The following is a 26,393-nucleotide window of genomic DNA, read 5'->3' as shown; positions in this document are numbered from 1 at the left end:
AATTTTTAGCCGTCCAATGAAACTCCAAAATAGCAGTCTATTAATTATAATCCAGTAAAAAATACATATACTTGGTCAACCAGATCTTGACAGTAGAAAAAGGCGGCAAATTTGAAAAATGTAGGCGCGAAGGGATATCGTCCCATAGAAAATTTGAATTTCGCGCCTTTTTTTACTGTCAAGATTTGGTTGACCAGCTATAACCTATCTAACGCTAAGGGGGGGGATAGTACGGCCTCGGGGGCGGGCCCGGCGGCGGCGGGAAGTAGTGCGGCGGCGGCACGCTCGTCGGCGGCAGCCGAGGCGGCGGCGGCTCCGAGTACAGCGGCGGCGGGGCCGTGGGGACGGGCAGCCGCGGCGGCGGCGCCGAATACACCGGCGGGTAAGGGTAAGCCGGGAACCCGAACCGCATATCCAGCTTCGGCGGTTCCGGTTTGTCTCCGTTCTTCACCGGGGTGACGGGCTTAGCGGTAGGCGATGCGGAAGCTGGCGGTGTAACGGACGGCTTGTCGTTTTTTGGAGCCGGATTCGCGTTCGGGCCCGGCGGGGAGTCCGCGCCCGAGGGCTGGGTCTGGGGCGAGTAGAGATCTAGCACCTGGGAACAATAGTTATTTGTACAACAAGAGATCAAAGTTTGATATTTCTTCGAGTGCTTATTTTGAGTCCCGTGCAAGCGAAAGATTCTATAATAGATTCACGAGCGTAGCGAGTGAATCTAATTTAGAATCTTGAGCGTAGTAAGGGACTCAAAAGCGCACGAGATGTAAATAACTTTGATCTCGTGTAGTACACAACATTTTTCACCTCAGCAGTGAGAACATATTAGAGAACCCGAAAAATGTATTCCTTCTTCATCACTTACCTCTATTCACTCATGTTTTCTTAAGATATACCAACAATTAAATTTTCACCTCAGCAGCTCGAACCCTTGGTACTTTGCTACTTAAAAACAGTGAGCAAAATCGCATTTTGCTCACTGAGTGAGCAAAATCGCATTTTGCTCATTTTGTCTCACTCAGTGAGCAAAATGCGATTTTGCTCACTGTTTTTAAGTAGCAAAGTACCCTTGTTCGAGCTGCTGAGGTGAAAAATAAATTATGGTTGTTTCCGCTCGCCAAAATAACATTGGACCGCTTTGGCTCCCACTAAATTTATTTTGTAGAGAAGAAAAAGACGTTATGAATTAAAAAAACAACAATAATTTCGATAAACTGAGTTGCATGTTGAACGGTCAGCAGCAGAAGTTGCTAAGCGGGCGAGGTGTTCAAAATTACCTCGACGCGCTCTTATTCTCTTAACAATAAAGTCGCGTCAGGATAATTTTGAACGCCTCTCCCGCTTAGCAACTATTGCTGCTGACTGAACATATCATTCCGATAGTAACCCAACATCCGAAGATTGATTAGAAAATAAAGTTTTAGTCACCTAAGAGCCAAGGTATTAAATTAAAATATGTCTCAACCTGCACTGTTCCAACTAAACATGTTCAAATATTTGTGAGTATCTTTGGCAGCATGTACTATTGATGACATGCAGAATAACCTAAATTACAAACCTGATGACAAATATCTTCGAGCAGCTCCATAGTAACATCCTCAACGAACATGTCCCACCAAGCTGTGTGTTTCGGAATGCGTCCGTTCCAGTCCACAACTTCAAACTTGCTAAGCTTGCCCGCTAGGAACATTAGTGCTACGGCAATCACCTCCGGCTCCCATTGGAGGCAGAGGGTTGTGCATAAACTGAAATGTAGGTAAGTCATTAGTAAATTCATTTAGACATTTACTATTTGGGACGGGTTCATTCAATGATTTAATTCTATACGTTTTGATTTGGTCAAGCAGCGAGCGGTCACATACGTCCAGCCCGAGGCCTAATAAATAAGGATAAATAAGGCTTTAGTAGCAGTAACCATAGAGAAAAAAATACATAGAGTGCTCACTCCATACATACATCAGTTTTAGTGCCAAAGACTATTAGCATCTAGCATCAAGTAGCGGAACTATTAGTACTGCTACTCGATGCTAGATGTAGACACTGAAATTAATAGTCTGAACTGATGTATGGAGTGAGCACTCTTGTCTTACTATATTTCTCTATGCAGTAACTGAAATTCATACTTCATAACAGATACAATTCATATTTAAAAGAATGTAGATACTTAAATGATCTTAACCCATAATCATATTTTTCAGGATTATTACTTCAACCACCAGGATGTTCAGAATTTAAAGAGGTGGAAAGACAAGCCGGCTGGGCACACTTCTAAATGCATCTGATACAATATAAACAGACAAGTAATTAAGTAGTGGTGCTCTAGATTTGTAAAACAGATTTTTTTCTATAAGTAATGGTGTAAAAGTTTGTTGGGCTCTCCAGCTGAAAGGAAAATATTCTTATAATTTTGGCTAATAAGAAACACTACGTATTAGATTTAACACATTCACTGCCCGCAACCTGCTAGCCGGGATCTCTGTTTGTAGAATGCTTGCAGAGTGTATGTGTTAAAATTTAATAAAAGTTATACACCCATGAATCTAGTATTAAACTGGATTGGGCATGAGTGGTGGGGATAACGGACAGAACGGGATAGTCTTATGTATCTTTCAGTAGGAGTAGCAGCGAAAGCGCTATTATTGTTTGTCCTTGTCAGTCTCACATTTTTTTTTATTCCCCACCATAAATTAGTATGGATTATGGTGGGCAACAAATAAATTCGACCAATCATAGCGTCGCATTGCGTATGTTTTGTCCCTCACGGAGGCACGCGTAGACCACTTCTATAGGATGCTACCTTCTATGTTTACACCACTGTGTTATTATGTTAGAATTAAGAAAAATATGAAAGCGAACATACAAATACATAAAGATTAATTGAAAATCAATACTCATTACTCAATGACAATCTCATTTAAAATATGACAGTGTATTTTAGAGCAGCACAGTATAAAGTAATTACTAAATAGCACGTCTATTACCTTTGCTATTACTAATTTTCAAATCAGAAAAAAACTTGGTTGACTAAATAGAATCATTTTTGCATATTCTAACACACCCACAAGTCATTTCCGGAAGAAATTTAAGAATTCACATGAGATAAGACTGATAAGTAACATCTGTGGTCCGGTCTTGTTTTCAAAATTAAAAAAAAAGTACTTACCTATCATTAACAAATGTCCAGGCCATTTGCACCATTTTCTGCAGCTTGGCCTTGTCCCCTTTGAGGCACTTGGCGTACTTGAGCAGGTAGCCATAGGGGTGCTCCACCTGCAGGTCGAACTTTATCGTCTGCAGCAGGATCCTCTCCAGCGTCATCACCTCCTCCTTAGGATCCTCCCCAAACGAAGCAAACTTCTGCTCCGTAAGCAGAGATTTCGCCACTTTTATTATATCCTTACACTTCTTTGGTGTCTCTTCCACTTTCCCCGCAAGAAACAAACAGCAGCACGCCGTTATATACCGCGGAAACGTCCTGAACGAGTGAAACATATAGAACCGATGGAAATAAACAACTCCTGTGGCGACCGTATTATAACCTAAGTCCATCTTAGAGCCCGTGTCAATGATGAACCGGGCGCCTTCTTTGCGGTACCGGTTCTCCGTCTCCGTGGTGATTCCATCGCGAAATGATGGAGTATTTTGAAGATCCTTTTTGTCGTAGTACCAATAAGGCATTTTATCATTTATTTCTATGAAAATAACACTGTAATACCATCTCTTCACTCATTTCCCACTGACATTTGATGCCAGCGCCACAGATACATTATGATAGCGATAAGCGTTAGAATGCGTTCATACACCTGGCAAATTTCGCGTAAAGGCGTGTTGCACGATATGAACGCTGCCGTATATGATATAGTCTGTCAAGCCATTTCCATCAGTATAAACAGCGGCAAATTTGAAAAATATAGACATGAAAGGTTATCGTGTCATAGAAAATTTGAATTTCTCGCCTTTTCCTACTGACAAAGTCGTTATAATTATAATTATTACATACATCGATCGGCTATAATTATTACATACATATCCGTTTCCGGCCGGGAGTTGTATAAGTACCCTTTGTACCTACATTTATAGGTACAAAGGGTACTTATATATATATCTATATGCCGCTGATGATGATGATGAGTTACCTTCCTATATGTATAATAATTATATTATAGCACTGTGAGTGACGTGTTTTAACTTGGCCAGATAACTCTACTAAGGGTATTCTTAACAACAATTACTTATCTTATCGCCTTTGTTGTTTCGAAGATTTAGTTACATCAAGAAATCTCGACGGGACAACTACGTACCTACCACTATATATTATGTATAATAGTAATAATGAATTAATGATGACTTTGATGACGATTAAGATAACAGATTTAGTTAAAATTCTATGTAACTTACAAAATGTATACGACTGGTTAAAAATTACAATCACTATACCACTAACCATGTTACATAATTCAAAAACAACTGTAATGTAATGCTGTAAGGTTTAATTTAGATCAACACTAAAACACAGATACGCACGGCTTTGCCAAAGTTAACTTTAAATATCCCACGAATTGTTTAAACAACCGGTTGAAAAACAATCGAATTCAAATTAAACATTCGAATTCGACACCTAATAACCCCGTCGAACGAAAGGCTTATCACGCAACCCATTCGGTACGTGAAGTACGTCATCAGTGACAACATGGCGCTCAAAAGCGGTGCTAGTTTTGTGAGACTCAACGCTCTTCGGCAAACAGTGCGGGTAAGTTAATAAATAATACAAATTTTCATACTAAAATAAACTAGTATGGCGTATATTTGAAAGGTTGGCAGCTTAGGTTAATTCGCATGTGTTGTGTAAACAACATTTTACTCGGCGCTTAATAATTACGCGCGATTTGCATTCGATTTTTGTTACAAATAGGTATGTTACTACATACTAGCTTTATCTGTTAATCGCGCAATCCGTTGAAAGAATGTCGTATGAGATTTTGGCTTTGTAAATTATGTTTGCTTGCTATGCTTGTGTTAATTTGTTTTTTAAAGTTCTTTAAAGTTTTCATGTACAGTCAGCGACATTAGTAGCTAGCTAGCTAGGCGGTTGAGCGGTGTTCATCATTACGCTCTTACTTTCTTACCTAACAATAAAGTGGTTTTATTCCGGTGCCAATGGTTTCAAACTACTAGCCCGCTTAGTAACTTCTGCTGCTGACTATACTTACTACTATCTAAATTATTGTTGATAAGATAAGTTATTTTAATTTTGGTTGTTTTGTCCTCGTCATCGCTGTGTTTTTGTTTGAACATGTGTGCCTATCTCTTAGTCTAAAATCATTTTTTATTTATCTATGTTCAAATAAATATTAATAAGTGGTATGAAATGAAAAATCTTCATGCTTTGATAATAAATTTTACAGCACTAGTGCGTAAAATAGCACTCGTGTCGATTTAAAACACTCCCTTCGGTCGTGTTTTAATTTATCGCCACTCGTTTCGAATTTCCTCTCTTTTGCACTTGTATCGAAAATAACTATTTAATTTCAAAATAAAAACATAATTACAGTTGCTGTCAACTCACACCAGACCAGAAGTGCAAAATGGCGGGAAAACTGCAGACTTTCCTGGGGCGAAAGCTCCCTACGTGACGCAAATGAAGTTTCTGAACAAAAACAGCTACGACCCCATCCCTATCTACCGAGTGATGGAAACCAACGGCGAAATTATCGATAAACATGAAGAGCCCAGTATCGATAATGAGAAACTTGTTGAAATGTTAAAGGTCATGATCCAGCAGAATCAGATGGATAAGATCTTATATGAGTCCCAGAGGTGAGTAAAATATCTAACATTTTGTAGAGGAACATAATATTTTCTGTAATGTGGCTAAAAATTAAAAAATGTCTTCAGTGTCATGGTACTAAATAAAAGTCTTCAGTCTGCGGTTTAAGTTTCTTTGGCATGATATAGTCTGTCAAGCCATTTTCGTCAGTAGAAAAAAAGCGGCAAATTTAAAAACTTGGCGCGAAGGGTTATCGTCCCATAGACAATTTGAATTTCGCGCCTTTTTCTACTGACAAAAGTTGTTTGACAGGCTGTGTAAAGACAAGTTATAAAGCTAAAAAAGTTAAAAAGTTAAGCTTTGTGCGTATAGGTACCCTCATTTAAGCTCGATTATAAGTATTATAACTATACTTGGTCAACCAGATCTTGACAGTAGAAAAAGGCGGCAAATTTGAAAAATTTAGGCGGAAGGGATATCGTCGCATAGAAAATTTGAATTTCGCGCCTTTTTTTACTGACAAGATTTGGTTGACCAGTTATAGATACTTTTTTCTTTTTCAGACAAGGTCGTATCTCCTTCTATATGACCAACTACGGCGAAGAGGGTGTGCACCTTGGCAGCTCCGCCGCCCTGTCTCCTCAAGACCTGGTCTTTGCACAGTACCGCGAGGTATTATTACACATCGGTTAAGCTTTGGATTCCTCCGAAAACGGTGCCGTCATATTACGGCCGCTATATAGCGTTGACTGACGTCACTAGAACGTTGTCTATGTAAACAAGATGGCGCGGTTTCCTAGACGGCGTTAAGCTTTGGATTCCTCCGAAAGCGGTGCCGTCATATTACGGCCGCTATATAGCGTTGACTGACGTCACTAGAACGTTGTCTATGTAAACAAGATGGCGCGGTTTCCTAGACGGCGTTACGTTACGTTGATTGTCAACGTAACGTAAGATGACGGCCGTCATGACCTTGTCGATAGTTTCGTGAACGTTTTATTAGATAGCGGTGACGCCATTTTGAATAAATGACACGAGATTTGAATAAATGATTCTGTACTACGATTATTTCCCCCTTCTGATGATATTTCATCCTCCAAGTAAATTATAGATGGTCAAGCAAATCTTGTCAGTAGAAAAAGGCGCGAAATTCAAATTTTCTATGGGACGTTATCCTTTCGCGCCTACATTTTTCAAATTTGCCGCTTTGACCTTGGTGGATGACGGTGTGTTATGACGCCGTGGTACTTTCCACATGTCGCCACCGTAAAGACGACCGTCTTTTGCGGCCGCTATATGACGGCCGTCATATGACGGCACCGTTTTCGGAGGAATCCAAAGCTTTACGTTACGTTGATTGTCAACGTAACGTAAGATGACGGCCGTCATGACCTTGTCGATAGTTTCGTGAACGTTTTATTAGATAGCGGTGACGCCATTTTGAATAAATGACACGAGATTTGAATAAATGATTCCGTACTACGATTATTTCCCTCTTCTGATGATATTTCATCCTCCAAGTAAATTATAGATGATCAAGCAAATCTTGTCAGTAGGAAAAGGCGCGAAATTCAAATTTTCTATGGGACGTTATCCCATCGCGCCTACATTTTTCAAATTTGCCGCTTTGACCTTGGTGGATGACGGTGTGTTATGACGCCGTGGTACTTTCCACATGTCGCCACCGTAAAGACGGCCGTCTTTTGCTGCCGCTATATGACGGCCGTCATATGACGGCACCGTTTTCGGAGGAATCCAAAGCTTTACTATATTAAATCAATTCATCCCTCTTTTTATTTAGTATTAGCTCTATCTGTCAATTTTCTTCTGCATTGAGCCTCACTTAAATGTACTTACCCTTTGGTTGTTTTTCCTTCATTTGTCCTTAAACTACCTAAATTGCCTACTATTCAATAAATAAATTAACAAGGACCTAATTTGATGCTAGCGTAGCTTTTGACTTGTCAGTCAACTGTTTGTCAACAGTCTATAGTTGAGCCACTCTTCATCCCTGAATTGTTTTAAAACAGTTGCTTATGTGGTTTTTTTTTAATTCTAGCTGGGAGTGATACTTCACCGTGGCATGACCGTGTCAGAGCTGATCAACCAGTGCTACGGCAATTGCGAGGACCCCGGCAGAGGGCGTCAGATGCCAGTGCACTATGGAAGCAGCCAGAGGAACATTGTCACCCTCTCCAGTCCATTAGGTAATTTCTAACAGTTTATACCTATGCTTTACTAGAGTCAGAACTTGAGTCTATTTTCATATCTACTCTTTACAATCCTACACCAAACTAACTGTCTGTGTTGTAAAGTCTCTCGAGATCAAAAAGATCCTGCAGCTGTTTGAAGTTGCAGGTTTGGATCGAGAGTTGTAGTAGGTGGCGATCACAATAGATCAGCGATGGTCGCAGTGATACATAGGCTTTGGAGCCTTATATAGCCCCTAACAAGGAGAAGAAAAGAAGAACTGTCTGTGTTTCGTCTTGTTTGTTTGTCTATCAATGGTTGACTGGTAGAGAATGCCTCAAGGCGTTAAGTCCGCCATTTGTACTTTTTTTGTATAAATTTGTGGAATGAAGTTTAAATAAATAAATATTATGTCATTCCAGCAACCCAGATGCCCCAAGCCGTAGGCGCGGCGTATGCCTTCAAGCGACAGCCGAACAACGACCGCGTCGTCATCTGCTACTTCGGCGAGGGCGCAGCTTCCGAAGGCGACGCGCACGCAGCCTTCAACTTCGCTGCCACGCTGGATTGCCCTGTCATTTTCCTATGGTACAGTCGCCATTAGATATATCGTAGCGGCCGAGGTGCTCAAAAATATTCCGACACGACTCTATCGCCTTGACAATAGAGGCGTGTTCAGATATTTGTGACCGCCTTGGCCGCCCTGATATATATGATGGCGACTGTACGCTAGTTATATTACAGTTAATAAAGCTTAGAAAGGGAAAAATAACCCTTCAGGTTCACTTGCACCATCCCACTAACCCGGGGTTAACCGGTTAAACCTGGAGTTACCATGGTTACCAGTACAATTTGACACTGGGTTAATGGTTTAACGTGTTAACCCCGGGTTGGTGGGATGGTGCAAGTGGCAGTGAGAAACCAATACTTAACTTTCTGACTCAAATTCGAGGTAAAAAACATTACAGTCATCATCATCCCGTCAAAACTGTCTTAAGGCTCTGGCAGAAAATAATTATAGGATCCTTCAAATAGGTGTAAAGGAATATTTCGAGCTTTGAGGCTCCAGCGAGCGTAGGGGTCCTTGGCACGAGCTCGGTAAAGAGCAGAATCCTGGCCATTTAGCTGGCGTTGGAAATTTTTGAGCTTAGAGGTAGTACCTATAGTCAGTACTGCCATCGAATTATTTGATTAAAATATCTGTTTTCAACTTTACCTCACTAAACCTCGGAAACCATGATTGTCTTTACAGCAGAAACAATGGTTACGCGATCTCCACGCCCAGCAGCGAGCAGTACCGCGGAGACGGCATCGGCGCCCGAGGCCCGGCGCTCGGGCTCCACACTATCCGAGTGGACGGCACCGACACTCTAGCAGTTTACAACGCCGTGTCGAGTGCCAGGCAACTTGCGCTGCAGAATAAACCGGTGCTCATTGAGGCTATGTGTTACCGGTGAGTATAAAAAACCGGACAAATTCAAATCGGACTCGCCCACCGAGGGTTCCGTACTTTTTAGTATTTGTTGTTATAGCGGCAACAGAAATACATCTGTGAAAATTTCAACTAGCTATCAAGGTTCATGAGATACAGCCTGGTAACAGACAGACATACGGACGGATGGACAGGAGAGTCTTAAGTAATAGGATCCCGATCCCGTTTTTACCCGTTGGGTACGGAACCTTAATAAAAGTACTAGTAAAAACTATACCAAGAAGCTTATAAACAGACGGAGGATTGAATGACGTTCAATATTTAGGTCGAAAAAAATATGACCTTAAATGACGTCACGCTATTATTCTACTCCTGGACATTTATTTAGGTCTCCAATGGATACCAATGCATAATATGTGTTATTCATTTCAGAGTTGGTCATCACTCTACGTCTGATGATAGCAGTGCTTACCGACCATTGGAAGAAATAGACAAATGGAACAAAGATGAGGAGCCAATAAGCAAATTTAGAGCATATCTTGAACGCAAAGGTAACTTAATAAATTATAAAACTTTCATAACCACATTTAAATTTATTTAGGTAGGACATATTAGTAATCGACTAATCGTAAATCTTTTGTAATTCCATCAATAGAAATTATCAATCACGTTATTCTATTTGAAATTAAAAGGACATGGTATAGTGTTCAAGCTAATTTATAACCTACAAGACAATAGGTACATATTATGTTACCTACTTCGAACCTTCCTTCAATATTTTAACTGACGCGTAGAAATTAACATACAATACGTCCGTACGCCCTGTTCTAAATCAGAAACTCTTACTAATGCATAAAAAACTGTTTATTCACACAAACGATTATTCAGTATCGTACTTTCAATTTCTACATTTGTAATAGACTCGTAAAAATATAACACAAACTACGATGTTTAAAACTAACAAAATTGATGTTTGACATGGAGTCGTTACGCACGTATGTAACGCATGTGCTGATCACTCATTCTACTGTGTCTTAATGACTGCTCTCATGAGCTGAGCCCTATATTATAAAATACATAAGATTTTAACAAATAAATTAAAAAAAAAGGATGTCTATAAGTACTTAAAGTGTTTATTTGTTTGTTTGCAGGTTTATGGGACGAAGAGGCTGACAAGGCATTCCAGAAGGAAGCCAGGAGCACGGTGCTGAAGACGATGCAAGAAGCTGAAAAGAAGAAGAAACCCCACTGGAAAGAAATGCTGGAAGACGTTTATTATGAAATGCCAGAACACCTCCAGTAAGTTTTTATGTTTTATTTTGTAGTGGTTTATATGTATGTGGTGTATTTGACAGGTTGTTTAAGAGACTAAAATTATCGTTTTTTTTTTAATTTCAGAAAACAAATGAAGGAAATGGAGAACCACTTAAAGAAATACGGAGAACATTATCAACTTAATCAATATCAAAGCGAATAGGTGCAAATTTTAAATTTTAATAAATTATGAATAAATATTTGTTATTGATTTCATGGTTTGTTTTAATCAACATTCTTAATATACCTAGATAGAACTTCTGACAAACAGTCATATCGATATCGATAGAATAATAAGGCGGCACAGCACTAGAAATAGGAATTTGAAATTTGAACAGAAGGACTAAAGCCGTATCCAAACGAACTGGGCAAATCGACCGATTTGATCAGGAAAATAATTGGCGCCAATCTCCAATTGGAGGAAATCTATAGCCCCCTCCACACTCGTGTGCGAATAGCGGCGCGAAGCTGCGATTCAGCACATAGTCTGGAGGGGGCTTATGGGTAGTCTACTGTTTGAGCCTACAATTTTTAAATTTCCCGCCTTTTTCTACTGAAAAAGTGGTTGTGCCAGGGTATATAAACGATATCGAGTGATAACTGGGCACAGTATGCGACGAAATTTCAATGTTCAAGGTTCGCGGTAGCTCCTATTTTACAAAATCATTTTTCGTGACCGGAACGGAACGTAACTGTCGTAACTGTCAGTGTCAACATGACGTTTTGCGTGCCCATGTGAAATGTGGAAAGTTAACGTAAACAATTTAGTTTTATATATTTAATAAATAATATCGTAATGAAATATACTTTGAGAAACCTTTATTAAACATGGCTTTAGTCCGCACTGACGTGACAGCCGTTAGATTCCACCAAGACTATATATTTGCAGGTAAATTTTGTGGTTATGTTCGAGTCTAAATTTCGAATGTTTTTATTGCTTAAATTATAATTTTCAGGAATTGGTAGTTACACGAATATATTTAACAAGGCTTCGTTAAAGTCTGTACAAAGGGTAATTACGCTGCACGGTCAGAAAATATATGGTTTCGTACCGTCAAAATGTGGAGACAAAATACTATGTTTTGGTGGGAAACAATTCACTGTGCTGAGTTTTTCTGACCCAAGTAGAGAGAGAGGTGAAATATGCTCTCGCCTGTTCACGCCGGTGGTGTGTGACGACTGGTTGCACTCTGGAATATGGTTGGATGATGACAAAGTGGCCTTATTGACAGCACATAATACTGTTCAGGTAAATACATTTTGTTGTTTTTAATCATTTAATACTTTATCTGTTACTTGTATTCTTCTCAGACTAATTGGATACCACGTAAAAAAATCACAAATTGAAATTTAATAAGAATTATAAAATTGTGATGAAATAAACAACATAACTGCTATCACTACAAGAGGGTATCTACTGTTAGGGCTCATTTAGACGGTGCGAGAACTCGCATCCGAGTTTCATTACATTGAGGGTTTTGAGCGGTCCTTTGAATTGGACGTAAGTAACCAACAGTCCGCAATGTAACTAAAACCACATTCATGTTTGCGTGCCGTCTAATTCAGCCCTTACAGATCTATATTAATCTCTGCCACTCTTATCAATAAAAGAAAAAAAGGGTAATAGATATTTAATCATATTAATGGTATACGCATTATCTTCACTACAACCTTGCATATAAAAGACCTTAGATTTTGAAATGTGATATAAATATTTATATTTTTAAATTTTCAGTTCTGGGACATTTCATCTCAAATATTGCTGTCACAGCATAAAAGCAAAGACAACTCAATCCTGTACAGCGGTTTACTCGTGCCATTACAAGATGGGGTTCTAGTGTTGGCCGGAACTGTGTTCTCCGAGGTCATTATACATTGCTGCAGCGAGGCAGAGCCACTTCAGCACTTGAAGGGACACAGGGTTTGTAAAGTTTCTATCTTGACAAAATTTCCAAAGATTGAAAACTTTTCAGTCTTTTGTATGCATTTTATTGCGTTTTACATTGAGGTATATACAAGAGACAACATCTCGAACAAAATGTTTCCGCACCTCAGAGAAGTGCATGCACTTCTTTGCTTTTAGTACGTCACCGACCACTGATGAGATGCCACACATGTACAGAAAAAAAAAAAAAAAAATTAAAAATGCCTTCGTGTTAAAAAGTTGCAACAATAGCACAAGAAAATATAATAAAAGGCATGGAATAACATTTCACCGTAAGCAATGGAATAACTGTTGATTACTATTATTTAGTTTTCAAAGTAAATGTTTGGTCGTAGAAAAAGTATTGTATGCAACATTGTACATTTAACTGAGTCAAAAAATACTCGTGGCGTCTTTATTAACAATTTTCGGTTTCGCATGCATGCATGCACTTCTCTGAGGTGCGGAAACATTTTGTTCGAGATGTCGTCTCTTGTATATACCTCAATGGCGTTTTATATTCCAAATTCTAATAAAAAAGAAGGGCTAATTGTGTTTTTGTTTTATTTTAACAAGATTTTATTTATAATCTAATCTTAAAGTATTCTAGTATGAATATTATCATGTATGGCATTTACCAGATTGGTCTACTTTTACCTGATAATTATTTACATTTTATTTTATATTAGAAAACTAAGAAGAAAAAAAAAGGAAAAAAAGAGAAGGAGAAGATTTTATTTTATATATAAAAAAAATGAAATATTTAATGATGAAATGTTTATCGATGGCAGTATTGGCAGTACCATCTGTGATGGGATCTAACTGCACCTTAAGTGTATTCTTTCTCATTTCAGGGTGTAATATTCTCAATATCGTGTGATCCGCAAAAAGAAATCATTGTCACAACATCTGACGACAGATCCTTACGGATATGGTCTCCAAATACAGATAGCAAACAAAAAATAAACATTAAAGAATACTGGCAACACACAGAAATGTTGTGCAAATATGAACTCTATGGCCACTTAGCAAGGGTCATGAGGAGCTGTATTAGTAATAACATGGTGGTTTCTGTAGGGGAAGATGGGGCTATTTGTTACTGGGATTTTAATGGGAAGTTGCTAAGGAAGAATTTGGCTCATCAGAATAGCTGCATTTGGGCTGTGGATGCTGATAATGATAGTTTAGTTACTGGGGGAAGTGACTGTGCTATTATGGTTCACCCTTTGTCTGTGGCCGATGTTAGCCAGAATTATAATTTGGAAAGGAATGCTGAGGTCAAAAAAGTATTTTTTACAGCTAGAAGGAATATAGTTATGATGACTGATAATTGTATAATTTATTATGTTGAAAGAAAAGATAAATTGGAGTATAGATTGAATCATACTTCTACATATAAATTGCTAAGCATGTCTTTGTGTAGACAGATTATTGCAGTTTCTGATATGGATGGCAATTTGGATGTTTTTATCGAAAATTGCAAGGAAGATTGTTTGCAGAATGTAATAAAAACTAAATTGGAATTTGGGAAAATTCTATCTATGCATTGGGGTGACAACAGACATCTAATTTTCTGTTCACAAAATGGTGAATTAAATGTTGTAGCAAAAGGAAACGATGTGGAGAATGTTTGCAGTTATATTTTACCAGTTTGTAAAGAAAGATGGCTGACTGCTGCCGCCATTGATGTCAAAAATAACATGACTATTCTTGGAGACAGATGTGGTAATATCCATATCTATATAAAAGGAGAAAGGGATCCTGTAAAAACCTTTCGTAAAGTCCATGGAAGATACGGACCTACGTCAATAACTATTAAGGATAATGAAATCATTAGCACAGGGAGAGATGGTACCATTAGACACTTCATCATAAGAAATGGCAAAGTCAAATATATGAGTAGTAAATGCTTAGAATTTCAATGGGTTGAAAAATTCCTGGATAGAGATGAGAATACCATTTGTGGATTTCAAGAAAGAGATTTTGTTGTTTATGATATAAGGAATAGTAATAAGATGTTGGAAGTACCTTGTGGCGGTGGACATCGCTCTTGGGACGCAGTTCGACAGATAGATAAAATAAATGATAAATACGAGGAATTTATTAAATTAATATATATCAAAAACTCTGATGTAAATATAGCTGCTTTCCAAATGAGTAAAATTGTTTCTAGAAATGTTGTAAATGGTTCACATTCTAAAGAAATTAATTGTCTTAAATGTTGTTCAAGTGCTTTAGATCCATCAATGTTTTATATTTCTGGTGGTGAAGATACTACTTTAAGATTATCAAATCTCGATTCTAAAATGGAATTTGTAGATAGAATTGTATATAAACATTTATCAAATATAAGAGCATTAAAATTATATAAATTAAAAGATGAAAAGATACTTGTCATATCAGCTGGAGGTAGGGCACAGATATGCATGAATATAATTAATTTTGAAAAGAAAGAAGATGAAATAAAAGTGATATTTGAAGAACTATTCGATTATCAAATAAAAGGGACAGACAAAGAGAAAAAAGGCAATCAAAACTGGCGAAACTGTTCAATAGATTTTGATCCAGAAACTAGAGTCATGGATATCGAAATTATACAAACAGATGATAACAATTTCATTGTATTCGTTGGATGTTCAGATGCCTATCTCAGAATATACAATCTTAACATTAATGAAAACGCTGAATTTAAACTGATTAATGAAGTGAAATATCACAAAACTTGCATTCTCAAAACGCACTGCATCAAATTTGAAAATGAAACGATTTTAGTAACTTGTACCACAAGAGGTGAAACTGCTTTTTGGGATACAAGTAAACTTAACAATGAATTTCTGCCATTTTTCACTACAACAACTAACAAAAGTGGCATAAACAGTATAACATCCAAACTATTATCAAATGGGGATATATTAGTAGCAACAGGGGGCGATGACAACGCTATACATCTTATTGTAATCCACATCCAGCCTAGCCTGACCTCTGCAAACTTAACATCTTCTGTCCACATGGATTCATTGCACAGCTCCCAGATAACTGGTATATGCTTCTCTGGAGCGTATTTAGTGTCTGTGTCAGTAGACCAGAGGGTCAGTTTGCTAAAATGGAAGGTTGAGGAAAGGATTATATGCGAGTTCGTTTCGCAGACATTTTGCGACGTAGCCGATGTTCAGGGCATGGATTTGATGGAGAGTAACAGGTGAGTTGACAGCCGTTAAGCCTTGGTTTCCTCCGATAGCGGTGCCGTCATATAGCGGCCGTCTCCATACAAATACTACGACATCCATATTTAGCCGTATTATTTACTATGGAGACGGCCGCTATATGACGGCACCGCTATCCTAGGAAAACCGATCTTTAGAGTTCGTCAATAGTGCGACATAAAATAGCAAAATAAAATGGAACTAAAAATTTCGATACTAAATTGTTGCCATGTTTAAGCATTTTAGGTACGTCAGAAATGTGACAGTTACGTAGGAAGTGGCGCCCTCAATAATTTTCTGCAATTTCTTGTCGGACTATAACTTGGGCAACTTCTGGAAGAACAACTATAAATGTCATATTTTTCTTGGAATATATTTTTAAGCCGGGTGACAAAATGCAATATTATGGTACCATCAAGCTGATCTGATGATGGAGACAGGAGGTGGCCATAAGAACTCTGTGATAAAACAACGCAACCTAATTGTGTTTGGGGTTTTTAGAATTGTCTCGATGAGTATTAGTTGCATATGGAAAGAAAAGTACAGTCAGCGATAAAATCTTGTACCAAAAATTATTTTTCACGACACCAGCTCGGAAAGGCTTACTTTGCACTTCAAAAACTGATAGCAAAGTTGCATTTTATTCACATGTGAGGCAAAGTAATCAAATGCTAATTTTGAGTTGTTTTCTTATGTTTGCTGGTAGAATTGACTTTTAAATGATGATTTTGGATGATAAATATTTAATAACATTCATTTGGATTCGATTTTGTATGATATATTACATTTAATATTTGCTTCGGGTTGGTGTGGTGAAAAATTTTGTGTTTCACTCGGGGGCAATGTTGTTGTTTAACCGCTCGTGCTAATATTGAAACCCTCGCAACGCTCAATATTCCATTTTTCGAACCTCGAAGATTCAATTTTGGAATCTTTCTCTTATTCGGGTTTCAACATTAGCACGAGCGGTTAAACAACAACTTTGCCCCCTTGTAAAACAAATAACTATTTTTGCCAAAAACTTATTGTTTTTTTATTAGCTTATTTGGTGTCCCACTTAAAAGTTAAAACTTATCGTTAGATGTAATAGAAAATAGATAATCTATGACTCATTTAAACTTATAAACTCTATTTGTTTTCAGTGAAATCATCAAAGTGTGCGTGTTTGGAAAAGGAATGGAGGTCATTGAACTGAAGAAACCAAGTTGAAATGAATAAATCATCGTTATTATATGTGTTGTTTCGAATTAAATATCACCACTTCTAATTTAAATACATTTAATATATTCCGAATTATATTTAACTATTTCGCACAAGGAAATCACAATACTTAGAGAAAATACGGGTAGGTATCTTTAAGAAATGTCTATAGGTAAAGGTAGGTACAAAAATATAAAGGAAAATTATGAATTTAAACCAATATACGTTTCTTCGTAAATATGTATCTTAAAAATAACTATTTATGTGTGTATGTTGCTTTTTTGTTGGAATATTTGTGACTAATCCCCGACCACGCTAAGTTTGCACTTGGCAGTAACAGTGCATACTTTCACCGGGCGCCATTCTTGACGTAGTACAGTCGCCATCAGATATATCGGAGCGGCCAAGGCGCTCACAAATATCTAAACTCTATTGTCAGGGCGTTAGAGTGCGTGTTCAGATATTGTGAACCCCTTTGGCCGCTCCGAAATATCTGATGGCTACGTACCTACTCGTATGCATGAAACGTTAACGTGATCGGGCCATACCTATTTTGTTACAGCACTAATAACAAGTAGTCAAGTAGTGAGAACTTAAAATCAAGTATGTCTTATAGTATAAAGAGTCGACATTATCATAATGACATGACGTAAAGCAATATAAAATGCCAACCACTCAAATTAGCATTTTATCTCTATACAGTTAAGATTCAATTTCGAACGTGACTAGATTGTTATATAATTGTACGATTTATCTACTTTCTGATTATGGGGTCGTCGAGAAGGATTACCGGTGATTGTAAACATATAGAATAAACAATAATTTTATTTTATTATAGGTATGTTAGTCTCATAACTCTGTACCTAAATAACAAGTGGCGAGGTAGGACGGTCGTTTTTGATACAGTAACTTTATTTTAATTTTTTAATTACTAAAACATGAGACTAGTTTTTGTATTTTTTAACAGTTGTTAGTCTAGGGTCTAGGTTAAGATTTTTGTAATTTTGTAATTTTAAGTTAGTTATAAATTTAGTATACACAATATATAGGTATATTCCTAATATATTTGATTAAAAATTAAAATATTGAACATGAGATTATTTTGTGGTTAATTTATTAGATTATCGGTCTGAACAATTCGCTGCTCGTGATTTTGTTTTCGTTATTATTATATTAGATTCGTTATTTTCTTCAGTAGTTTACATTCTTGTAGTTTGTTTTTGCTTAAATATGTAAATCTGTTAATCCTGTTATTCTTTTATTTAGGTACAGTCACCTGCAATAATATGTTACACAACGAAGGCAAAAATATCTGACACGATCTTTTTTGTAGGTAGAGCCATAAGAGCGTGTCATATTTTTGTGGCCTTCGATGAGGAACATATTATGGCAGGTTGGCAGGTGACTGTACGTAATGTGTTGTTTTAGTTAAAATGCTAATTTCAGCAGGAAAGTGTACGAAAATTTGAAGTAAGAATAGCTAGAATATCGAAATGGGATCGTCAATTTCTAGGGTAAATATTTATTTTAAGTATATCGATATTTTTTTTCGATTAGACTTATGTCAAAAAGAACGGATTAAAAAAATTACACTTTCAATATTGGGTTCTAGCGTTTTTCATAACTACCTAATCCAAATTTCAAATCGATAGCTTCAGTAGTTCTCGAGATATTTAGCAATGTGACAGACAGACAGATGGACAAAGTCGCACCATAAGGGTTCCTTTTGTGCCTTTTTGGTACGGAACCCTAAAAATGAATTCAAGGATTTCATTTCTAATAAATCGAAATTCTGAAGACATGTTTATCTCTTCTGATATAATCTATTCTACTAATATCTCAATAGTTTTTTAGGGTTCCGTACCCAAAGGGTAAAAACGGGACCCTATTACTAAGACTCCGCTGTCCGTCCGTCCGTCCGTCCGTCCGTCTGTCACCAGGCTGTATCTCACGAACCGTGATTGCCGCTATAACAACAAATACTAAAAACAGAATAAAATAAAGATTTAAGTGGGGCTCCCATACAACAAACGTGATTTTTTTTGTGGGGTTTTTTTTGAAGTTAAGCAACGTCGGGCGGGGTCAGTACTTGGATGGGTGACCGTTTTTTTTGCTTGTTTTTTGTTGATGGTGCGGAACCCTCTGTGCGCGAGTCCGACTCGCACTTGGCCGGTTTTTTAACAATTATTTATCATTTCCAGTCGTCAGTTTTGGAGTCATCGACATCAGCAATGACGTCACCAGCCAACGATTTCGGGATAAAAGTGGAAGCTATAGCAGATCGCGCATTTCTCCTGGGCGAAGGCCCTCATTGGGACGAACGCGTACTGGCTCTGTACTTCGTCAGTATTAATGAGAGGACTATACACAAATATGATCCGGCTAAGGAGAGCCTTACTAGCGCTACTCTAGGTGAGTTATATGTTACATTTGTATAAAGCTCCTCAGATATATTTCAGCGGCAGAAGGGTTCAAAATATCTAAATATCTGAACATGCACTGTGATATTTTGATGAAAGAGGCTGTTTAGATATTTGTGTGTGACACTGTGAACCAAACTGTCAGCATAGTTTTAAATTTAAGTTGTACATGTGGGGACAATCGATGAAAGGTAGTTACAAGGCAGAGAGAATATATTTCCCACCTGATTTAGAACTTTATTTCAAAGTGATATGGTTCAATAATAGTATGTAGAAGGCGTTTTTATATATTCCATATGATAAAAGAAAGATGGATTGGATGATCTCTATACAGGTGATTAGGTGAACAATATAAAAATTTGTAGATACATTGAATACATATCACAATGGCTACAAGACCATAACTTAATTATAAATACAGCAAAAACAAAGACTATACAATTTAGACCACACCAAAAACGACCGACTGACTTGACACCACTATTACAAGATTTAAACATAATAGAAGAGACTGAATGTACCCTGCTAGGACTAACTATTGATACCCACCTAGACTGGAAAAAACACGTAGCCAAAGTCAAAGCAAAATTATCTTCCTTCCTATACGCGTTCAGCATTTTAAAATCAAACACACATATCCATTGCGCCCTGTCCGCTTACTACGCATATGCACAGTCTTGGCTCAGTTATGGTTTGCTATTGTGGGGCCATAGCAGCGACGCCCACGACCTATTTATAATGCAAAAAAAATGCATCCGTATATTGGTAAATATTCCACAGACCGACAGTTGCAAACCCCATTTTCAGGAACTTCAATTATTGACTCTCCCCTCTCTGTATATCCTGGAAATAACTTCATTTGTCAAAAATAATTTACACCTATTTGAATTTAACAAGAGTGCGCGTCGCAAAGATAATCTCATTCTCCCAGAACCAATCTTAGATATTTATAAAAAAGGACCGTACTACCGAGCAATAAATATATATAATAAACTACCTACTGAAATAAAAAACATACAAATAAATCATTTATTTACACAAAAACTCAAGTCCGTTCTATTGCAAAAATCATACTATACCATCGAAGAATTTATGCAGGATGATCTATTATGATAATATTTGTAAACAAAGTTCCTAAACATAGAAAATAATAATATGTAGTAGCAAGTAGCAAGCAAAGTATATTTAAGTGTACTAAATATTATATTTAGTTAATGTAGTCTTAAGGATAATTGCCATACCCTACCAGGGTGCCATGTGATCTGCTTCTATTGTAACATCTATTATATTGTACCATGGTTTGCAATAAACGATACTATACTATACTAAATTTAGTCCCTTTTTTCATTACCAACCACTGTAAACCACTGTATTCTATAAAAGAGTTTTATGAAATCACTAATTAGATTTACTTAGATTGTTGACATCTGAATTGTAAGGTTTATTATAATTTATTATTTATTACTTTAATGACGATCCTCTCATTGTGACCTTAATTATTTTTTAAATATTTGTTTTTAATTTATTGTGATACTACTATACGATTTGTAATTTAATACCTAAATTTTGAATGAAATTTTGATTGTGACTGTTATTCTTCATACTTATTCAATTATTTCGTAATGTAAAAAAACTGACAATCACAATATAAATCCCTGACAATCTACCATGTGTAATTTTAAGTGAAATTGTATATTATGAGATAAATATATCATATCATATCATTATTTTCAGAGGGTCGTCCAGGCTTCATAGTACCCTTGGAGGACCACTTGGACCACTTCGTAGTGGGCTTGGAGCGCGATTTCGTAGTCATCCAGTGGGACGGCGCCGGCGCTGCGAGGGTGGTGAGGAGACTTGGGGAGGTGGACCAACAGTCTCCTAGGAACAGGCTGAACGATGGGAAGGCGGATCCTAGGGGGCGTCTTTATGCAGGTTAGGTTTTAAAAATTGAAAAATTCTAAAACTCCAAATTTGGTAATAAATATTGAGAGGAGAAGGAATAAAAATCCATTCAACGACTTAGTTCCGAATGTTTAAACTTTAATTTTAAATTTATAGTGTTTATGTTGTTTATAGTGTTTTCCCTATTTTTAATAGTCACCCGCGTGACATTTTTTATACAGCCTATAGGTATTGTCTAGCTGCGCGAGTGACTAAAAATACGCGAGTAAGTCCGTAAGAGTAGTTTAATGTTATTATGATTCACGACAGTTAAAATTAGATTTTAGTATTAATATACATACATACATACATATAATCACGCCTATTTCCCGGAGGGGTAGGCAGAGACCACGGATTTCCACTTGCTACGATCCTGACATACCTCTATCACTTTCATAACATTCCTCATACACGCTCGCCGGTTTAGGGTGCTCTTGACCTGGCCTTTCTTCAGGATTTCCCCGATCTGTCTATTAATATACATTTACAAATTGCTCTAAACTAAAAATTAAAGCTCTAAACAATGGATGCCCATGTTGCGCCTAAAGCTGCCTGTGTTCACCTAATTTTAATTTTCTGTGTTCCAATTTCTTTTTTTTTTACTCATTGGCGCACTTTAAATAAAGTTGGTCAAACCAATTTGTCAGTCAGTAACAACCAGAAAAACTATACTTATCCTTTTCCTTTGGGTGCTAGTACTCGTGTAAGACAAAGATAGTATTATTCTATGTCTATGTTTGAAATGAGACCGTCCTTTGACAAACTTTACCTATATATCTACCTACTTACTATTACAGGCACAATGGGCCACCAAGACGAGAAATTCAACCTAGACAAAAACGCAGGCACTTTATTCCGCTTGGACTCTCACGGCCTCGCCCCTCTCTGCGACAAGGTCTCCATCTCCAACGGCCTCGCCTGGGACCCGGAATCTAAGGCCATGTATTATATAGACTCGCCAGAACGGAAGATAAGAAGATACGACTATGATTTCGAAACTGGGGACATTTGTAAGTACTCGTATACATTTTGGAGTTACTTTTTAAGTTACGTTCATAATAATATTACTATATTTTTTTGTCTATGTTTTCCTTTTTTTGTTTCATTTGTTATTTTAATTATTTTTCTTGTAAGTATGTATTTTCTCTTAGTTTTTTGTAGATAATACAATTTTCTTAATTATTTTATTCCTTTTGAAAGACAGAAAGAAAATACATTTATTTACGTCATCATAGTTACAAAACCAGTTAAATTAAAACAAGATATAGGTCAGATGGACGTTAAAAGGACCTTTTGTGTACCTACCTTTGTAGTGTGTTAATGTGTCTATGTCTATGTATGTATCTGTCGTGGCATCACAGAATGGGCCCTACGGAAGACCAGCGCTGGCTTGATAGCTAGCATTATGCTGAGTTGGGTACATTTCGTGACGCACACTTAGTGATTTCTTGTTTTCTTGGTGTTGTTGTTGTCTGTATATGTCCGTACATGTTTTGTGATCGTCACGAATAAAAATCTTTTTATTTATTTATTAATTTATAAGTATGTATGTATAAACTCTATATTGTACAAAAGACAAATTAATGGCCCAAGTACTAAGGCGAACTTATCCCTTTTTTATCCTTTAATTTTATTTTTTATTTTTATTTCTATTATTTTTTATTAACATGGTTTTAAACTTTTTTCATGTTACCAATATGGATCAATAATCTGAAATAAACGATTATTTTTCAGCCAATCTCCAGTACATCTTCGACTTTGAGACGAACGAGTTAGAAGGAGCCCCGGACGGTTGCACCATCGACACAAACGGCAACCTGTGGGTGGCGGTGTTCGGCGGCGGCTGTGTCCTGCACATATCCCCTGAGGGCGAGTTGTTGCAACGAGTGGAAGTTCCCGCTAAACAGGTATCCATTAACCCCTTTCTTGGAAAATTAAAAAATAAATCGTGAGTTCAAGCCTCGGTTGCGCATGATAAAGCAAAATAAAAAAAGGTGCTTAGAAAAAAAAAGAGGGTGTAAAATTATGTATCTTGTAAGAAGATACATTGCCAAGAAAAGGGAGTCAAAAGTCTTTGTCTTTAAAACGGCCTTCTATACTTTAATAAACGCTACTTTGTACTGTTTAAACGTTCGTTTGCCGCCAATTTCTGTCTGTCTGTGGTATCGTAGCTCTAAAACGGTTGGACCGATTTTGATGCGGCATTTGCTATTTTTCAAAATGTAGGGCATTTTTGTGCGTAGGAACTTTTCTAATTTTTAAATTTAATAGTTATAAGTTTTATATCCAACTGCCATATATAGAATTATTTCGTCAGGTCACCTCATGTACTTTCGGAGGCGCCAAACTCGACACACTTTACGTAACCACGGCGCGCCTCAACATCTCCGGAGAACAGAAACATCCCAGTGGATGCACTTTCAAAATAACTGGGCTCGGAGTGACGGGTCTGCCTAACGACAGGTTCAATGATACACTATAAGGTTGTCAAGGATATCACTTATAACTTATTTGCGATTAATCCATCGATTGTATCCAGAACTTCGATCTTCGATACACTTTAGTTTAGACTTGACACACTTTTAGTTGACTCGCTCGACACACTTTACGTAAAAACAAACGTGAAAAACAGAAACATCCCAGTGACGGGCCTACCTAAGACAGGTTCAAGGATATCGGTAATTAAACACCATAATGTTGTCTAGGATATCGCTTATTAGTGATTTTGCCCAAAACCTCGACACACTTTAGCGAACACTTGACACACTACGTAACCACGGCGCGTCTCAACATCGACGTAGAACAGATACCTACATTCCTGGAGGATGCACTCTCAAGATTACTGGACTCGGTGTCACGGATCTTTCTATGATTAATTTTATGTCTGTCACGTAACTGCGACGATCATCAACGATTTCTATGTCTCAGATTATTTTTTGACATCATTACATGCAACTTGAAAAGTGTAAATTAGGCACCTAAATATACCTACCTATATTTTTTAATTAAAAACATATTAAAAATGATATAGTCAGCTGACATTTGTATTTCATTGATTCTATAAAATTGACATATTTATCATCATCATCTTCCTCGCGTTGTCCCGGCATTTTGCCACGGCTCATGGGAGCCTGGGGTCCGCTTGGCAACTAATCCCAGTAATTGGCGTGGGCATTAGTTTTTACGAAAGCGACTGCCATCTGACCTTCCAACCCAGAGGGTAAACTAGGCCCGTATTGGGATTAGTCCGGTTTCCTCACGATATTTTCCTTCACCGAAAAGCGACTGGTAAATATCAAATGATATTTCGTACATAAGTTCCGAAAAACTCATTGGTACGAGCCGGGGTTCGAACCCACGACCTCCGGATTGCAAGTCGCACGCTCTTACCGCTAGGCCACCAACGCTTGACAAATTGACATACAGTAGAGTCCGATTAGTACGACTTCGCATATAACAACCAACCGCTTATAGCGACGTAAGTATAAGCACTTGTTTGGTTTTAGTATGAGCTACTATGAAAGTACAACCGTTTATTACGACTCCGCTTATAACGACCGACCGCTTTTAACGACGGAAATTGACACAAAATTCGTCCGTCAAGTCCGGTTACAACGACGAGCGACGTAATTTTTACAAATAAATTGTTGGTAAGAAGCTTACTCCGTCCCGCGCACCCAACTCCCCTCGCCCCTTTGCCTATACGCAGCAAGATGAAAAACTGACTTTTCGTAATCTTGCAAACTAAATAAAACCCAATTCGCATTATTCAATTGAGCTTAAACTTCACATACATAATTATGTAAGTTGGGTGACAATGCAATATTTTGGTACCTTCGAGCTGGAGGTGGCCATAGGAACTGTTTGATAAAACAACTCATCCTAATTGAGTTTGGGTTTGTAAGAATTGTCTCAATTGAGTATAGGTTGCTTGTTGAAACAAAAGTAAACAGTCCGTGATAAAAGCTTGAGTCAAAATTGAAATGTTTGACAAAAAAACTTATTTATTTTTTGATTGTTGATGTACGATTGTCACCTTGATTAGATCCCTAAAAATTACGACTTTTTATTTTACGGGATTCGAGTAATTTCAGTAATTTGCGGATGATGAGTGAGTACGCGAGCCTACAAAAGTGGCTTCTTCTAAACACACAAGTCTCTGCATTTAAGACAAAGTGTTGTAACACTAACGTAAATGAATATTTTAATAAAATGTTTCTTTTTTCGTTGATTCTCGCATAAGTATTAATAAATACAAAATGACGTCATTATTTTGATTAAAAAAATATATTAAAATTGGCAGTTCGTTTAGTGCGACGTCCGGTTAGTACGACGTAATATCAGCGGTCCCTTGGGCGTCGTTATAACCGGACTCTACTGTATTTATATTTAATGTGAATTACTACCCTGACGATCCTTTTTGAGAGATAAAATATTAAATTATATAATGGTTTATGGAATTCTTGCATGTTAGTCTTTCGTTTTTGACGATTGTGATGTAAATTCTTATAATTTTGGCTTAGGCAAAGTTGTACTGTAATTTATTTCATGAAATAAATAATCTAATCTAATCTATACGTAAATCCTCGTCTTTTTTAAGTTAAGTGTTTTTGGCCTATTATGTATTTTTATATGGTGGCACGAATGAGAAAGCGGATAGTCCAGATTCGCGTCCTTGACTTGAAAAACTTGACACAGATTTGGAACAGGAACAGCGCGAATGTTATAGGGTTATTCGGGGATTTCGGGGCAATTGCAACTATGGGACAAGTGCAACTATTTTTAAAATACAAGAAGTGAGTTTATAGAGCTATAGCCACTTATACCATGGGTGAACTTTCTTTTATGAATGGCGAAAGTGTGATACTTGGCTGGGTCTACACTCACCAAGTCACCACCATTCGCAAAGTGCAGTCCACCCGCAGATTCGTGTATTCGTACGAATGTCGGTGGCGGGCTTTAAACTATTGCATTGTATGATTTCATGATGCAATAAAACCCA

At 37.4% G+C, this 26,393-nt stretch overlaps 4 protein-coding genes across 4 annotated transcripts; 3 read left to right on the top strand and 1 right to left on the bottom strand.

Moving 5' to 3' along the window:
• Positions 1-30: 30 nt before the first annotated feature.
• Positions 31-3,758, bottom strand: LOC134651759 (cyclin-K). The gene is made up of 4 exons (XM_063506861.1): positions 3,161-3,758; positions 1,556-1,742; positions 205-595; positions 31-70 (listed from the first exon to the last, which is right to left on the bottom strand). The coding sequence occupies exons 1-3, from the start codon at positions 3,673-3,675 to the stop codon at positions 215-217; spliced, it is 1,083 nt and encodes a 360-aa protein (XP_063362931.1). The 5' UTR covers positions 3,676-3,758; the 3' UTR covers positions 31-70; positions 205-214.
• A 908-nt stretch (positions 3,759-4,666) lies between these two features.
• On the top strand, positions 4,667-10,894 carry LOC134651758 (2-oxoisovalerate dehydrogenase subunit alpha, mitochondrial). The gene is made up of 9 exons (XM_063506860.1): positions 4,667-4,747; positions 5,549-5,814; positions 6,328-6,436; positions 7,824-7,971; positions 8,377-8,542; positions 9,207-9,407; positions 9,819-9,937; positions 10,538-10,685; positions 10,785-10,894. Exons 1-9 carry the CDS (start codon positions 4,688-4,690, stop codon positions 10,861-10,863), a joined length of 1,296 nt encoding a protein of 431 aa, XP_063362930.1. The 5' UTR covers positions 4,667-4,687; the 3' UTR covers positions 10,864-10,894.
• Positions 10,895-11,426: 532 nt separating this feature from the next.
• LOC134651757 (tRNA (34-2'-O)-methyltransferase regulator WDR6) lies at positions 11,427-17,100 on the top strand. The gene is made up of 5 exons (XM_063506859.1): positions 11,427-11,589; positions 11,657-11,949; positions 12,436-12,621; positions 13,479-15,823; positions 16,970-17,100. The coding sequence occupies exons 1-5, from the start codon at positions 11,529-11,531 to the stop codon at positions 17,034-17,036; spliced, it is 2,952 nt and encodes a 983-aa protein (XP_063362929.1). The 5' UTR covers positions 11,427-11,528; the 3' UTR covers positions 17,037-17,100.
• A 2,114-nt stretch (positions 17,101-19,214) lies between these two features.
• Positions 19,215-23,946, top strand: LOC134651522 (regucalcin-like). Its single transcript, XM_063506624.1, has 5 exons — positions 19,215-19,439; positions 21,182-21,382; positions 22,189-22,401; positions 23,126-23,298; positions 23,709-23,946. The coding sequence occupies exons 1-5, from the start codon at positions 19,259-19,261 to the stop codon at positions 23,871-23,873; spliced, it is 933 nt and encodes a 310-aa protein (XP_063362694.1). The 5' UTR covers positions 19,215-19,258; the 3' UTR covers positions 23,874-23,946.
• The last annotated feature ends 2,447 nt before the right edge of the window (positions 23,947-26,393 follow it).

This window comes from Cydia amplana, chromosome 10 (assembly GCF_948474715.1).
Source record: "Cydia amplana chromosome 10, ilCydAmpl1.1, whole genome shotgun sequence".
NCBI lineage: Eukaryota > Metazoa > Arthropoda > Insecta > Lepidoptera > Tortricidae > Cydia > Cydia amplana.
This window is presented reverse-complemented; position numbering and strand designations above follow the sequence as displayed.